At 45.9% G+C, this 16,365-nt stretch overlaps 1 protein-coding gene across 1 annotated transcript in view; it reads right to left on the bottom strand.

Annotated features, from left to right (window-relative positions):
- LOC138962194 (androglobin-like) overlaps positions 1-16,365 on the bottom strand; it is a 248,118-nt gene that overhangs the window by 16,358 nt on the left and 215,395 nt on the right. The window contains exons 38-44 of the mRNA XM_070333927.1: positions 16,193-16,235; positions 15,804-15,898; positions 13,949-14,042; positions 13,474-13,608; positions 8,953-9,106; positions 8,461-8,648; positions 7,538-7,776 (exon numbers count right to left, since the gene is read on the bottom strand). Of these exons, the coding sequence (XP_070190028.1) occupies positions 7,538-7,776; positions 8,461-8,648; positions 8,953-9,106; positions 13,474-13,608; positions 13,949-14,042; positions 15,804-15,898; positions 16,193-16,235 (948 nt within the window). The remainder of the gene's footprint in view (positions 1-7,537; positions 7,777-8,460; positions 8,649-8,952; positions 9,107-13,473; positions 13,609-13,948; positions 14,043-15,803; positions 15,899-16,192; positions 16,236-16,365) is intronic.

The following is a 16,365-nucleotide window of genomic DNA, read 5'->3' as shown; positions in this document are numbered from 1 at the left end:
GGCGAGTCTACCGCGGATTCCGCACTCCGAGATTATATCGGAGTGCGCGAAGTTGCACTGACCAGCCCTCCCCCTGGGTTCGCTTTCATGCCGATAGCCTACCCAGAGGCAGCCTTGAACGTTCCGGGCCCCTCACCTCTGAAAGTTTGTCCGGGCGGCAAACATGACGAGGTGAGTGGTTGCTCCCTAGCGTGTGTACAGGACGATGCTTCCCCCACTATGGAGGAAACACCGTCCACGCAATACGCAGGGCAACACGCTGCTTTCTCGCAGAGCACAGACCTGGAGCGGCCAGCTGCAGGTTTAGCTCATAACGAGAGTAGCGGCACCCCTTTCGTCCCCGGGCCCGTACGGTTGCCTTCCTACTTTGCGGGGAGAGCAACCGACGGACATGTTGTCTTGCCTCCGGGCTTCAACGCCCGGGTTGATGTTAGGTCCGCTCACGGGGAGACCCTAGCCAGGTCGCCCCGGAGCGGTGGCGGCGCAGCACCCAGTAGCCACGCCCGGCAGGCCAAACCGGGCACCGGCGAAAGGACTGTTGCCACCCTGGATGAGCGGACCTACCCCCTGAGGGTAGCGTTTGGTACCCAGGGTCCCGGTACCACCCTCGTTGAGAGACACGGGTCTTCACTGAAGCCCAGTTCTCGTGTTCTTTCCGCTTCGCTCGGACTTGGCGGTCCGAGACCCACCGGTTACGGTCCACGTACCGAAACTTCCTTCAGTACCGGACTTAGTGACTCGGGCGCAGGTTTTAGAGGTGGAGAGCAGACCTGGGATCGGAGGCCTGCCTCTACCTTTAAAATTAGCGGACATCGGATTGAACCAACGTCGGGAGGGTATTCGGACGAACAGCACCCCTCTTCCTCTCAGAGAGAGCCGGTTTCGAGCCTTACTCAAACCACTCCGATCTCTCAGGAGAGACTAGCGGCGCTGTTGAAGCTGGTAGATGAATTGAAGGAGACTGAGTATCTTGATCAACACACTACCTCTTCCGGCCCAGCTCCATCAGCACTTCAACATTCTGACCCGAGTTTTTCTCAGGGTCAGTCGTTGAGCGAGACAGGGGCACCCAGGAACTTACCTTCTCAAGGGCAGTTCCTAGGTCAATACGTGGAGTCTCAGCTGAACAGAGCGGGCACCTCGGTGTTTTCGGACGTCTCTTCCTCTAGTGAGGAAGATTCAGATGATCCCATGGAGAGCGGGCTCAGTTATACGGGCTTTCCCGGCACAGGAATTCCCATAGGGTCGCTGCCTTTTCAGGCACACACCCCTCAACTCCCCCGCTCTTCTCAGACGACCCGTGTCCCACAACACGACCCGTCTCCCGAGGACACAATACGACCGGTACAGACCGACCCTGAAGTCGTGACCACACGGTCTTTGGGACCTATTCTCAATTCGTTTCGGGATGACCTGATTTCGACCTTGGTCGAGAAGCTTCACTCTTCTCACCCCTTATCCTCCACTACCCTAGCCGGTGACAGTGGAAACAAACCGGGGGGAAAGGTTACTAGGGACATCGCACCGGACGAGTCGGAGGGTATCACCCACCACCAACAACTATTAGCCGCTCTGAGACCCTTCTCGGACTTCATAGTCGAGAAATCGTCTCTCTCTCTTGAGGCTCGTCAGCTTCAAGCTGACAGAAGTGGCTTAGGCAATTTTGAACAACACTCTGCCAAACTCGGGTTCAGCCCTCACCCTATTCTTGCCGCCTCTCTAGAGGACAGCGAAAAGATTCTGCGTTCCTCAGGGCCTCTCAACAACCGTAAGGTGTCAGACGCCCCTGTCAGGAACGAGGTCCCCACGTTTCAACATGCCCGAGAGGCTGGGTCTTTCGTGCCTTTCGAGGTTAAGGCACCTCTGGACATTCTGCCAGAACTGCTACCCTTCATGCCTTGCAGCCGACCCGCGGCCTCGGATTTGAACATGATTCCTGAATCCAAGAAAGCCGTTCCGGTGTCAGGTATCAACCTCACTACCAAGACCTTTCAGGACATTCAGACCTCTCTCTCCCAGGTCGTTCAAGGTCTTTCGACTGCTATGTCTCTGCAGAAACTCCTCTTCGACATACTGGGTACTCACTCGGTTCGGAGGGACGCCCGTACCTTTCAGTTTCACACGCAGCCCATCGACACGACCCTGGTTGGCAGTACATTCGCGCTACTCGGTTTGCAGCTCAGTAACCAGATCAGCCGCGCTGTCAACCTTAGGGTACAGTCAGAGGCCCTTTTCCGGGACCACTTCCTGGCGTCTTCTATTTTCAAACCTCAGGAGGTGCGCGTCCTACGCAACTCTCCTCTCGCGCGAGACTCACTTTTCGAAGCCAACCTCGTGAAAGTACTGGCGGACAAGACAATCGAGGACGCGAAGGCCGAGTCCTACCTTCGTTCCATCCGCCAGGGCTTTCAGGGGGGTCAGCCCAGCTCTCGGAGATCAAAGCAGAAGTCTAAGAAAAACAAGTCTTCTGCTGGTTCTCATACCACTCCCGGCACCCAGCAACACTCTGTTGCACCTCATTCTGTGTCACAACAGAATTCCAAGGGTAAGGGGAAAAACAAGAGACAGGGCTCCAAGCACTCCCAGTCCTCTCACACTAAGACTGCTTCTACCAAGAAACAGTCTTTTCAGTGAGCCCCGATCGCCCCTGTCAGCACGTACCGGACCCTGCTGCGGGCTCCCTGCACCGCCACTTAGACGAGTGGTTGCGGTCAGTGGACAACGGTCACGTGCTCAGGATAGTGCGATCGGGGTATCAGATTCAGTTCACTTCTCCTCCTCCTCTTTCCCCTTTTCCTATCAGCTTTGGAGCTCCCAAGAACCAGATCAAGTTCTCCGTTCTTGCTCAGGAAGTTGCCAATCTGTTGGAGAAGGGAGCCATACGCCTTGCGGACGTGACACGCCCGGGCTTCTACGCCCACCTATTCACGGTACCCAAGAAGTCGGGGGGCTTTCGTCCTGTCCTCGACCTTTCAGCCCTGAACACGTTCATTTTAAGGGCCAAGTTCAAGATGGAGACCACCTCGTCCCTCAGACTAGCCCTTCGCCCCGGCGATTGGGCTACGTCTCTCGATCTGAGAGACGCTTACTTCCATGTCTCCATGGCGGAGAACATGAAGAAGTTCCTCCGATTCGTATGGCAGGGCAGGACGTTCGAGTTCAACGTCCTCCCTTTCGGTCTGTCTACAGCTCCTCTCGTCTTCACGTCTATCGTGAAGGAGCTAGCGGCACTCGTACGAATCGACGGAATCCGCCTAAGGACTTATCTCGACGACTGGCTCACGCTGGCGTCAAACTTCTCAGATTGTCTGATTCACTCAGACATCGTTCTGCAGACCACTTCTCGGCTGGGGTTTCAAGTCAACTTCTTGAAGTCAGAACTTACCCCAAGCCAACAGTTCCTCTACCTAGGCATGTGGTTCGACACGGTGCGGTTCACAGTGGCCCCTTCCTCGGAGCGCCTGACAGCTTTCAGGCAAAAGAGAGACCTTCTTCTCAGCCTCCCGAGAGCCACCCACCGTCAGCTCTTGGAGCTACTCGGTATGATGGAATCCTTCTCAAACCTGCTCCCCCTGGGTCGTCTTTTCAAGAGACCCCTGCAGAGAGAGATTCGCAAACGGACCCAGAAACCGCCTCTTTTCGAGGAAGTCATTCCCTTGGGTCAGTGGTTCATCATCGCCCTTTCACAGTGGCTGAACCACTCGTGGCTTCACAGCTCAGTACCCATCCAGACTCCAACATCAGTGATGTCTCTCTTCACAGATGCCTCAAAGACGGGATGGGGAGCACATGTCTCCCCGTCCGGTCAGGAGTTTGCGGGCACGTGGTCACGAGCAGAGTCCAAACTCCACATAAACCTGTTAGAGATGGAGGCAGTCTTTCGCACTCTTCAGTGCCTAGCCCCGTCTCTCACAGGGAAATCCATCACCATTCACGGGGACAACCAGACTTGCCTGTCCTACCTCAAGAAGCAGGGGGGCACGGTCTCCCTCTCCCTATCCCTCAAAGCAGAGGAGATCCTTCTCTGGTGTTGGAAACGTCAGATCACACTTTCGGTTCGCTTTGTTCCAGGGAAGCTGAACGCGATAGCGGATCAGTTGAGCCGAGGGAAGCAGGTCCTGCCTACAGAGTGGACAATCGTTCACCAAGCCCTTCACAAAGTTTGGTGTCGATGGTTCAAACCACTCATCGACCTCTTCGCGACCAAGTACACCACTCGGCTACCGATGTACGTGTCCCCGGTTCACGACGATCAAGCCTTCAAGGTCGACGCGCTAGCGATTCCGTGGGGGGGACTACAGGCCTACGCCTATCCCCCGACATCTCTCTTGCCACAAGTACTAGCCAAGTACAGGCAAGAGAGACCCACACTGATTTTGGTTACGCCCTTTTGGCCAACCAGCGCGTGGTTCCCAGAGCTAAAAAGCCTTTCCTGCGAGGAACCGCTTCCTCTAGCACTGTCAGAAGGACAGCTCGTTCAACCACGCTCCGGAATCGCCCACCCGCGCGTCGACATTCTCAAACTGACCGCATGGAAGTTATGCGGTCAGGACTGCACTCACAAGGCTTGAACAAATCTGTAATACCTCTCATGCTCGGGGCTAAGAGGACTACTACAGACAACCTATACAACTACCGATGGGTTGAATGGGCGGGGTTTGCCAGAAAAGAGAAGTTTGACCCTCTTCATCCTTCAGCTATCGAGCTAGCCAATTTCCTGGGCTACCTGCACGCGTCGCGAAAGCTTCGCGCAGGCACGCTGGCCGGCTATAGATCGGCTATCACCAATACTATCTCAGCCTCCACTGGGAAGTACCCGGTTCACCTTTCTGACACTCCCCTCATCAGGAACCTCCTAGACGGGATTAAGAACATATCTGTCTTGAAACCCAACGTCTTCCCTCAATGGGACGTTTTCCTGGTACTCAAGGTACTCAGAGGCTCGTTCTTCGAACCCTTGGAAAACATCTCGTTAACGTTGCTCACTTGGAAGACGGTGTTCCTGATAGCTTTGGCCTCCTCCAGGCGAGTCAGCGGCATCCACGCACTCAGCGGTTTAGGAGGAGACATCGCCTTCGGCAGAGAGCAGAATCCCGACTCGGTGTCTATCTGCTTTCTACCGGAATTCCGAGCGAAGAATCAGAGTTCCGACTCCTTTTCTCCGGTTATCAAGATCCCTGCCTTGAATAACTGGTTATCCTCTGATGATGAGGATCTTTTGTTGTGTCCTGTTAGAGCTCTCAAGGTTTACCTTAAAAGGACCGAACCTTTCCGTGGCACTAAACGAAGACTTTTCATTTCGCTCAACCGGCTATATAGCAAGGATATCGCTGTGGGAACGATAGCGCGGTGGTTAACATCTTGTGTTAAATTCTGTTACGAAAAGACTGACACTCCCATCGTACACACACTGCGCGCTCACGAGATCAGAGCTATCAGCACTTCCTTGGCACTGGTTAGGGGAGTCAGCTTGGCTCAGATCATGAGCGCTGCCTACTGGAGAAGCGAATCTACCTTCACCAGTTTCTACCTCAGACACTACTCTTCCCTCCGGACCGACAACACCTTTGGGATAGACAAAGTGGTGGTAGCACAGGCAGCAACTTCCTTATAGGTACGTACTGGGTATATTTTTAATACTACGTTCTACCTTAAGGATTACAATAGCTATCTTTTGTGCCAATGAAGATAGCTATCGATCTAGCACGGGTTTTTAGGCTGTAGTTACTTAATTTTCTTCAGTCTGATTTCCCACCTTCCAGGATGGTATTCGTGCAAAGTTAAATGGAACTGGTAAGAACGTAGTAGAATGTAGAGATTCTTATTAATCTCTCTTTCTACAAGTACTTACCAGTTCCATTTAACAAAGACTCCCTCCCGACCTCCCCTTAATCAGACCTTGGTTTTGGGGTCATGGGACCTGAGTTTTATGATCAGCTTGCCGTTGGCGCATGCGCAGGTTACATCTCTATGACGTCACTATGACGTCGCCGGGCTATAGGCGTATAGAGGCGCCTGTACATCTCTATGACGTCACTATGACGTCGCCGGGCTATAGGCGATAGAGGCGCCTGCCCTATTGGCGGGAAACGCCCGGGCTATAGGGGATAGCACACTTACCGGGCTATTCCACATAGAAGTATAACCTTGATGGTATAAAGTTTTTTACTGAATAATTAGCATGGTATGCAAAGTTAAATGGAACTGGTAAGTACTTGTAGAAAGAGAGATTAATAAGAATCTCTACAGATTTAGGGGTTCTTGCAATAATGGGTAGATAAAACATTGTATAGTATTGTGGTGGAAGAAATTTCACCAAATCATTAAACCGTTAAAATGACAGTTTAACCGCCAAAAAACACTCTGCTCCTTGTTTTCTTGGTCCCTAATCGTCGGATTTACACCAAAATTGGACCATTGTCCCTAACTGATCTCCAATACAAACTTTTCAAGAAGAAAAAGTTAATTATTGGCAGTTAAAAACCCGTTATAAACCGTTATTTTCTAATTTTTCACCGATCTTTATGAAATGTTGTTGGTTGTCCCTAACTGAATTTCAACAAGAATAAAAAGTTGATTTTTGGCAGTTAAAAAACCGTTAAATCCCGTTTTTTCACCAATCTTTATGAAATTTTGTGAGTAGGTCCGTTGTCCATAACTGAGTTTCAATACGTACTTTTCAGAAGAAAACCAAGCTTTTGTCAGTTATAAACCGTTATTTTCTAATTTTTCACCGATCTTTATGAAATGTTGTGAATTTCAACAAGAATAAAAAGTATCTAAACTTTGAAGCCTTTTTTTCTCAGAATGATGTTTTCGGCACCTTGCTTCGCCGTTTCCTTGATAACTCAAAATGTTCTCAACCGACTGGAACAAAACGTAGCATGGCTTTTTAGTATTCATAGGACTACACTTTGTGGAAGGCGTTTGTGGGTCGGGATAAAATCAAAGAAAATATAGCTTGTCAGTTAAAACCGTTATATGTAAATATGATGAAATCAACGTTTTAATTAAAATAACGTAATTTTGATTCCACAAAATGTAGTCCAATTACATGTTATTGTATGTTTTGAATTTCTTTAAAAAATGTGCGCTCCTTGAAGAATTATCAAGGAAACGCCAAAATCACTATTTTCGGTTTCTAGATAATGTATGTTTTTCCGTTGAATTGTTTCTCAACGGCAGTTGTCGTGACATATTAACTAACACAATATGTGGGTCAGCAATGCATTTGACTTTATTTGAGCCGAAAGACAGTTCAAATTCCCATTCTAAATAGGAACACAACTGAAGCGATTTTGGTGAGATTTTATACTAGAACCTCCCCTTAAAGTATGTTGTCCCTTGAGACAGACTCATTTACTTTTTCCATAAGCAGAAGCGTAAACTAGTCTCCAAGTTACACTCCTCATCACACTAAGAAACACCCAGCCACTCACAACAAATATCACACACACACACACACACACACACACACACACACACACACAGACATACACACACACACATGGCGCATGTATACACACACGATACTGACATGTACGAGAACTGGAGCGTTTGGGTTCGGGCTGAGTCGGGGCAGGCTGAGCAGCCTCCTCCCCAGGGAGCAGGGGGTCCTTGTGGAAGACGAAGGCAGGGATGACCACATGACCCTTGCCCGTGGCACTGGCCATCTCCTCTTCGTTGTCCAGAACACACAGACGCACGTAGACGTCTGCCTTGGAAGTGGACACCTGCAGGCTGCACAGCTGTTCCTCTGTTAACTTCACAGAGTACCTGATGACAAGACCACACAACTGTTGAACTGTCACAATCAATTACAGTAGAACCTCCTATAACGACCCCTCCTAAAAACGACACCCTCCGCTTGCTGACCATGGGCACGGATGCATTTCAGACAGTAAATAACCTTCGAATGGCGACGCCCTGCTTTTTTTAGACAACTGACCTACCAACAAAAGGTCAATAATGACTGAGCATTTTACCAGTGAGTGTCAAAGTTTGTACAAAGTACAGCACAAGCAGCACACGCCCCTCATTAGTCACGCATCAGGGACAGTAGGGTGGGGGAAGAGGGAGAAAGGGGGTCGGAGTGAGTGGGTAGATGCAGTTTGACAAACAACTCAATGAAAGCGTGGATGCAGCTCTGTTTGTTTGTGTGAGTATTCTGTGGTTGTGTGCTCACCAACTGAGTGAATGAATAATCCTTTATAAACATTTACAACACTTGTCTTGACATGAGTTTGAGAGTTATTCTGTCAAAGCGCACTGTATTAGTTCAACTTCATTAAAAATCATTGAGAGGTGGCGTTAACATGGCAACTCACAGGTAATGCATCTCAAACAGTTAAACCTTCTTTCAGAATGTGACGTCATTTCCACAGAGCTAAATGTGGAGTATGCCAAGCAGAACCATAAACTACATGTCAAATCCAGACATCAAGAATTGCTGTGACAGACCTGAAGATGATGTCCTTGGGGTTCGGAAGGTAGTAGTCTCTTATCTCCTTCACCTGGAAGTTGCAGTTCACCTCCCCACTGCGAGGGGCGGGCAGAGGGCTTAGGGAACCGATCAGACGCATGCGCCAAGGGCCGGATGCCAAAGGCTGTTCCACTGTGCGAGCTTCTGCCACAAATGTGTACCCCTTCTGCAAGCACAAAGAGCTAAAACAGTCAGAAGCAGGACCAAATGCAGACAGAGTTACACAGACAGACGCCTATAAACATGATCTCCAACTGAAATTCAAACACACACACATATGATCTCAAACTCAAATTATCAGTCAAGATGCGGACTGAATGTCAACACACACTTTTTCCAGCAGCAGAGAGTGCATGCATTGTATTTATAATAGCACGCAAGAAAACATTCCAGCAACAGGACTCCAAGAATACAACTGAGTTTCACGAGGTATTTTTCAATCCAATGATAACCTTTTGTGTAACGATTACCTTGTTTCGTTTGTAGACATATGGGGCCACCTTCTGGAAAACGGTGGGCAGTTCTCGCCCAGTGTCGTTGTCGATGACGCGCAGCATGCAGGTTGGGATGGGAACATAGAGTCTTGGCACTGCAAGCGTCTCTTCTTTCACAAAGAAAATTTCTCTGCACAAAGGAAGAAAACAAAATAAAATGTATCACAATGCAGGCACCACAGTGCCTGCTTTCTACCTCTCTAGCCTTATAAAAATCTGCTTTGCTAAACACAAAGATAATTCTCAAAAGCATACTAGGAGATAACAGCAGTCAGACCGGATCACAAACAGCTCTATAAAACGCACATGTTGCACAGTCATTGAAAATTTGAGTCATATATGAGGCTTTGCCAAAACGTGCTGGGGGGGGTGCTTGGACATTTGTGACAAACTAAACCTTTTCAGTTGATTTTTTTGTGTGTTTTAAGTGATACATTAGTCTTTGATGAACACATTTGTGTAATAAAAGAATGGTTTGTGCATTTGGGAAATGTGTACGGTTTGATAATATGCCATGATACGCCAATTTTGAGAAAAGCCACATGTGCAACAAAACTGACCACAGAAGCCATTAATATCATTTCATACAACTGGTGTTGATTTATTTCTAGTGAACAGACCCTGCAGAAGCATTATCAGTCTTTAAAAGTACATTTGGAGCCAAATCTTGAATGCAGTGTCACGTAATGTCGCAAGACGCTTAAACATCATAAAAGTCAAAACTGATACTTTCTGCTAAGTAACCACAAGAAGTATAAACCCTAAAATAAAATATAACACTTCAACAGAAACACTGACACATGTTAAAAATATCCCTAAAAGTTGTTAAAGTTTGCTAAAACTAGTTAAACATGTTGTTGTAGGTGTCACGTGTTACAAAAATGTTGATGGACATGAAAATATTCATAATATTTGAAATAACAACCAGAATGTTATACATACACTAACTTTTCATTTACAATCTAAAGATTAGGTTATTTCTGGAATATGAAAACAGAAACAATAGCAAAACATGTTAAAAGCAAGTCATAACAGCATTCTACGTGTCACGTGTTACACTGTGTCAGTGGACATGAAATTATTCAAAATGTTATAAATGAAAACTATAATATTAAATAGACCTTTAGGATACATTCATATTATGAAGATTAGGTTATTATGGAACATCAAAGCACCACAAAAAAAGTAACATCATGTTCAAAACAGGTCAAATCTGCGTTCTACCTGTCACAAGTTACATGGAGTCAGTGGACATGAAATCAATCAAAATGTCAAAAATAACTACAATATTCAAACAGACATTTAGAATACAGTTTTAACCTAATGATTAGGTACATTTGGAATAAGGTTCTCAACTAGATCGAAAAAAAAAAATTAGTTGCACGTAAAATCCTAGGAAAATCCCAATTTAAAAAAAAAAAATCGATGTTTTTTTTTGGGGGGGGGGTGGTGTTAAAACAATCTCATGAAAATATTCCTATCCCCTGCTAACCCAAATGCATTTTTTCAGCTTTGGCTACAATATTTACAAGGACATAAATGTCTCCTCCTAAATCGTTACACGGACATGAACGTATCCTCCTGAATCGTAACACGGACATTAACAAAAACAAAGGATCGTATTTTCTTCCATCAAATTTGCCCCCAAAAGTAGCAAGCAGTTATTATATATAGGTTACACACGCCGAGTTCTGATTATCTTGCATATTTTCCCTCGGGTCGATTTTCATGTATTACCGAGCCTTTGTCGAGGTAATACATGAAAATCGACCCAAGGGAAAATATGCAAGATATTCAGGACGAGGTGTGTAAGCTATTTATCCCATTACTCCGACGTTTTCATTAAAAACACTTACTTTTTCCACTAAAACCTGCCTGTGCCTGTTTTCAGCTTGCCAAAAGCCTCCGCAGTCAAAATTCATGTCAATGAATTCATGCGCAAAGCTAGTTCCCATTTGTCAGCATAATGGACGGCGTCATTCGACTTGTATGTGGACATTCAGTCATTCATATTGCTTATAAAGAGGTCTGCTATCTGCCTTTACATTTTGAAAGTCATTTTAAAATATCCCTGTGTATATTTGACATCGGCTTTCGTTATACTCAATTCGGCATACCGGGTTTATATTTTTACCAGAATTGCGCACGATAATGGCAGCTCCAACAAATTCAGTTCGGGCGGTGCTGGTTTGATCGTTGACCCAAGTCAGTTCGCATGCAGTGTTACTGTTTGTCAGTCGGGGATAGAAATGTTGGCTGTCATCGCGCTGTTCTGTTTTGGTTTTCACACGTGGATCACTTACATATTCAGTCGTCGGGTTTAGGTGAGCCAAAGCTTCAATACTTCGCCTGTTGTAGACGTTAAGCAATAAAGCTTGGAAGTTGTATGTCGGCACTGAGAGTCGGTCGCGGTACATCGCTTTCTACTTTGTCCCGGTCTTGAGTTTGAACACCTAAGGTTGGATACATCTAACACCTCACATCCTCTTCTCTTCCCCATATATCTTAACTGTATCTCCAACTTCTTTTCGTCTTCTTCTTTTCATTTTGGTGCCACTCCCTCATTTGTCGCTGAACCCAGCAGTTGACTCGACTCGGATTCACACAAGCCCGTCTAGCAGACGACAGTTCAAACAGTCTTGAACAGCACGGTTGCAAGCAGATTCAGCTATCAATCAAAGCAATACACTTAAAGCCAAAGCAAATAACCAAATGAGAAAACCTAACGTTTGATTTGACTTCATGGTGAGTCTTCTGATAATTTGTTGGGCGTTGGAATGGATCTCAACGGGTTCCCAGCTACAACTTTTCCAGACTTATGCACCGCAGGCATGCCTTCGACAATCGATGTCAGTTTCAGATTGAGTTTTCGAACTACCAGGTGACTGGGTTGTGCTCTCTCTCTCTCTCTCTCTGCTCTCTGCTCTCTCTCTCTCTCTCACGGTTCTGTGTAGATGGCTGTCTGTGTAAAAATTAGGGAGTATCGTCCCTTGATCCCACTCGCGATACTCGTTGACCATGCCTTTGACCATGCAGTCGCTTCAGCCAGCGAAATATCTCGACTCCGCTCTTTAAATCCATGCAGAATGTGCGTATCGTATGAAGTATTCTTTATTTTCTCAATATTGACACATGTAGGCCTGTAACTATACGTGATATTGACTTTGACACCACAAAATATTTCAGTTGTACGTTGAAAAAAGTAGTCCATCTGTAAACTCTGAATATGCAGATGACCTCTATAAATTATTCAATTGTACTCTGAAATCAAAGACAATGACCAATGACAGTTGAGATCGAAACTCGGTTGTGATGGGATATCCATATGGTTGTGATGGAATATTCAGAATAATCACCTCCTCAGCTAACAGAGACAAAGAGGCAGGTCATGGGATAAAAGCTAATTCAATTCGTTGGGAGAAGAATTATGGGCAAATTATGTGTCAAACGTTACAAAGTGTCAAACGTTACACCTTACCCTGAACAGACCGTACAATATTTTCTCAACTTTACGGCTCGTCGTCTCCATGATTTCAATCGAATCGGTTACCGGAAACGTCATAGAAGCAAAGCTAGTGGTTTCCACGCTTTTGTATAAAATATTAGCGAAACTTCTTTGTGAAAATTGCAAAAATAACAAAATGTGTCAAACATTACTTTCGGACATTAACTCCATCAATTCTTTTTAGCTGCTAGATACAATAACTTCGCAAATTCTGACTCAAATGCAACACACTGCTTTTATTTCCTCGAATACGAAACTATTGTTTTCATCCAAAATGGCGGCCATTCAAAGCACCAAGACCAGCGAAAATCGAATCTGTAAACAAGTTGGTCTGCGGACATGAGCCCTTCGAAAAAAAAAAGGGTATTTACTGGGCGAGTTTTTCGGTAAATTCTGGTTCTAATTACGATTGTTGCACATTCCACAGAGAGTTGTATGCTTAGACTGTATGAAATACGCTGATTAAAACCGATGCAGTGATGCAGATCATGAAAAATCGAAAATTCCCCAAGGATACCAAAATGTCCAAAATTTTTCGGGGCCGTTTCCGGTGTATGTTTGAAACATTTTATTTTTTATTTAACATTCACAACAACAACAGGCTTCAAAACATTAAAAAAGCATTCATCAAACTCCCTTTTTCAAAGCACAGTACATGTAAACATGTTGGGGTAATCCAGTTAATTACACTTGCTTTCCAAACACACATGGGTCTGAAATGGCACCTTTTGGCAAAGCCTCATATAGCTCAGTACTCAAGGTAGGCAACCTCTTTAGAGCAGCCTCTGTGACAAGGGGGATTACTGGGTCACCCTGTTATGTGTACGATAATGCAGGCCACCTTCTGTGTGTGCTTTCTACCCCTACTTCATTCTTCAAAAAAGAGACACTCTGGAATATCAGTTTTCAGCATGCTTTAGACAGTGAAGAGCATTGCTAAATAGATCTCACTTGAGTAAAAAGTGAATGTTCAGCATAAGGTGGACACTGACCTGAAGACAACAAACCAGGTGTTGGACGGCTGGTCAGGGAAAACGCCGCGGTAATCTGCGTAGGAGATCTTGTTCCACTCGTCCTTGTAGAAGGGATAGTACTGCATGATGTCAGCATCTCTCTTGAACATCTCCCTGGAACAACAGTTGAAAACTCCATCACACATTTAAATCTTCTTCTCGTTCCACTCTTACACATGGAAATCACCGCTGATGTGCAAGAGAAACTTTCTTCCTGGGTGGTAACCAGCCGCGGAGTTGAACTGGATGAGATTTGTTTGAGATTTCAACCAATGAGAACCATTGATAATGAGTCCAACACACTTGGGTGCCTTCTCATGCACACCACCCCAGGTCTCAAGATGAAGACCAGGTTGTTTTTTTCAGACATGTGCATATTTAAGTTCCTTTGGTGAAATAATTAATATGTTAAAATTCATTCATACAAAAATGTTGCCATCAAAAGAAAACATACCTGCAAAGGAACAGTCCGTTCTCTTCGGCAGCAGGTTCGATGACAGCCCAGGATTTCTGCAAGTTTTCCTGTGCTTTCACATTTTCCTCTGTACCTGAAAACAACAATAAAGATGAACTTCTAAGCTATACTGTACTACTTTTGCCATTTTCAGCAGGAGGTTTCTTAATCACTTTTACCAATCACCAGTTATATATTGTAAAGGCATCACAAAGTTTCTATCAAAGAATTCAGACAAAGTCAAATTAACTGTAACATCTTAAAACATTAGAAATTACAGGTATACACATATGCATAAGCACCAGCACAACCTCATAGCTTTACTTTCCCCCCTGAATATGCAAATATTGTCAAAACTAATCACTTCCTTGTGTAAACTTTTTCTGAATGTTCAAAGTACTAAAGTGTCCAATGTCAAAGAGAAATTAGCTACCGCATTTTCGGGACTATTAGGCGCTTTGTTATATAGGGCGCAACCCCCACTTTTGAGGTAAAATTGAGAAAAAACATCACATTAGGCGCTTTATAAGCCGCACATCAAAAGAAGAAGACAGAGTGGAAATATGTTTGCTCTGGAGATCAAGTGCAGGTGCATTGTGATAGCTGGTTGGCCTTGAGACCAGCTGCCTGTCCCAGTTTACAGACACTGACCTTCTTTCCCGGGGTCAATGACCAAGTTTTATCAGTGATCTATCTCCTTTCATGACTGAGAGAAAACACTGCCTGCTCCAGTTGACAGACACTGACCTTCTTCCCCAGGGTCAATGAGAGTATTACTGCCTGCCCCAGTTGACAGACACTAAGACCTTCTTCCCCGGGGTCAATGAGAGTATTACTGCCTGCCCCAGTTGACAGACACTGACCTTCTTCCCCGGGGTCAATGAGAGTATTACTGCCTGCCCCAGTTTACAGACACTGACCTTCTTCCCCAGGGTCAATGAGAGTATTACTGCCTGCCCCAGTTTACAGACACTGACCTTCTTCCCCGGGGTCAATGAGAGTATTACTGCCTGCCCCAGTTGACAGACACTGACCTTCTTCCCCAGGGTCAATGAGAGTATTACTGCCTGCCCCAGTTGACAGACACTAAGACCTTCTTCCCCGGGGTCAATGAGAGTATTACTGCCTGCCCCAGTTGACAGACACTGACCTTCTTCCCCGGGGTCAATGAGAGTATTACTGCCTGCCCCAGTTGACAGACACTGACCTTCTTCCCCGGGGTAAATGAGAGTATTACTGCCTGCCCCAGTTGACAGACACTGACCTTCTTCCCCGGGGTCAATGAGAGTATTACTGCCTGCCCCAGTTGACAGACACTGACCTTCTTCCCCAGGGTCAATGAGAGTATTACTGCCTGCCCCAGTTGACAGACACTGACCTTCTTCCCCGGGGTCAATGAGAGTATTACTGCCTGCCCCAGTTTACAGACACTGACCTTCTTCCCCAGGGTCAATGAGAGTATTACTGCCTGCCCCAGTTTACAGACACTGACCTTCTTCCCCGGGGTCAATGACCAATTATCTATGAGAGTGGTCTCCTTTCATGTCTGAGAGGAAACACTGCCTGCACCAGTTTATAGACACTGACCTTCTTACCCGGGGTCAGTGACTGAGTTTAACCTATGGGGCGGTCTCTTTGATGTCTGAGAGGAAACTTGGCCAGGGTAGTAGTAGCAGAAACATGCATTATCACAAGTTGTTTGACTGGTACTCCCCTGGATTTCTACTTCATCCACACATAAGGCGCTTCTGTTAAATAAGCCGCAGGGGTCAATTGTGAGAAAAAAAGTTGCACCTTATAGTCTCTTAAAGTCTGAAAAGTACGGTACATGATATAGCCCAGTGTCAGTACAAACCTGGTGTGCGTGCCTGCTTGACTTTACGCACCCAGAAGCCTCTCCACACTTTCTGGATCTTCACGGCTGCCACATGCTCCTCTGGGGTGGGCTCCCTGAAAAACACAACAACATTTCAGCAAAGATCCCCTGCAGTCAACCTGAAAATAAAAGACATGGAGCAAAAATACTATCAGAATAAAATACAAAGAAACATTTTCACAACTGCATGATGATCAGTTCCTTTACAAAAAAGTTGCTATGACTAAGCAGCAACCCCTCAGCAATCTGAAGAGTTGGTGGTAGTATATATTGGTGGTAGGTTGTTGCAGCTTAATTGCCGCCATCTTGATAAAAGCATTGCTGCAAACTCACAACTGATGCTAGACCTTAGATGAGAGAATACTTACATGTAACGTGTTGCCCAGATGTTTTCTGTCTTCTCAGGTTCACCTGAAATACAAGTGAATGGTTATCAATTAACTTCAGTCGGAAAAGATATCAGTATTCAGTTATACCTAGGACTTTAAAACGGTAAGAGGTTCACTGCAGGTTTGTCTATCCTCAAAACCATCTTTGAATG

Source organism: Littorina saxatilis, linkage group LG3, assembly GCF_037325665.1.
Source record: "Littorina saxatilis isolate snail1 linkage group LG3, US_GU_Lsax_2.0, whole genome shotgun sequence".
In the NCBI taxonomy this organism is placed as follows: domain Eukaryota; kingdom Metazoa; phylum Mollusca; class Gastropoda; order Littorinimorpha; family Littorinidae; genus Littorina; species Littorina saxatilis.
The sequence above is the reverse complement of the archived record's forward strand: the minus strand, read 5'-3'. Positions and strand labels throughout refer to the sequence as shown.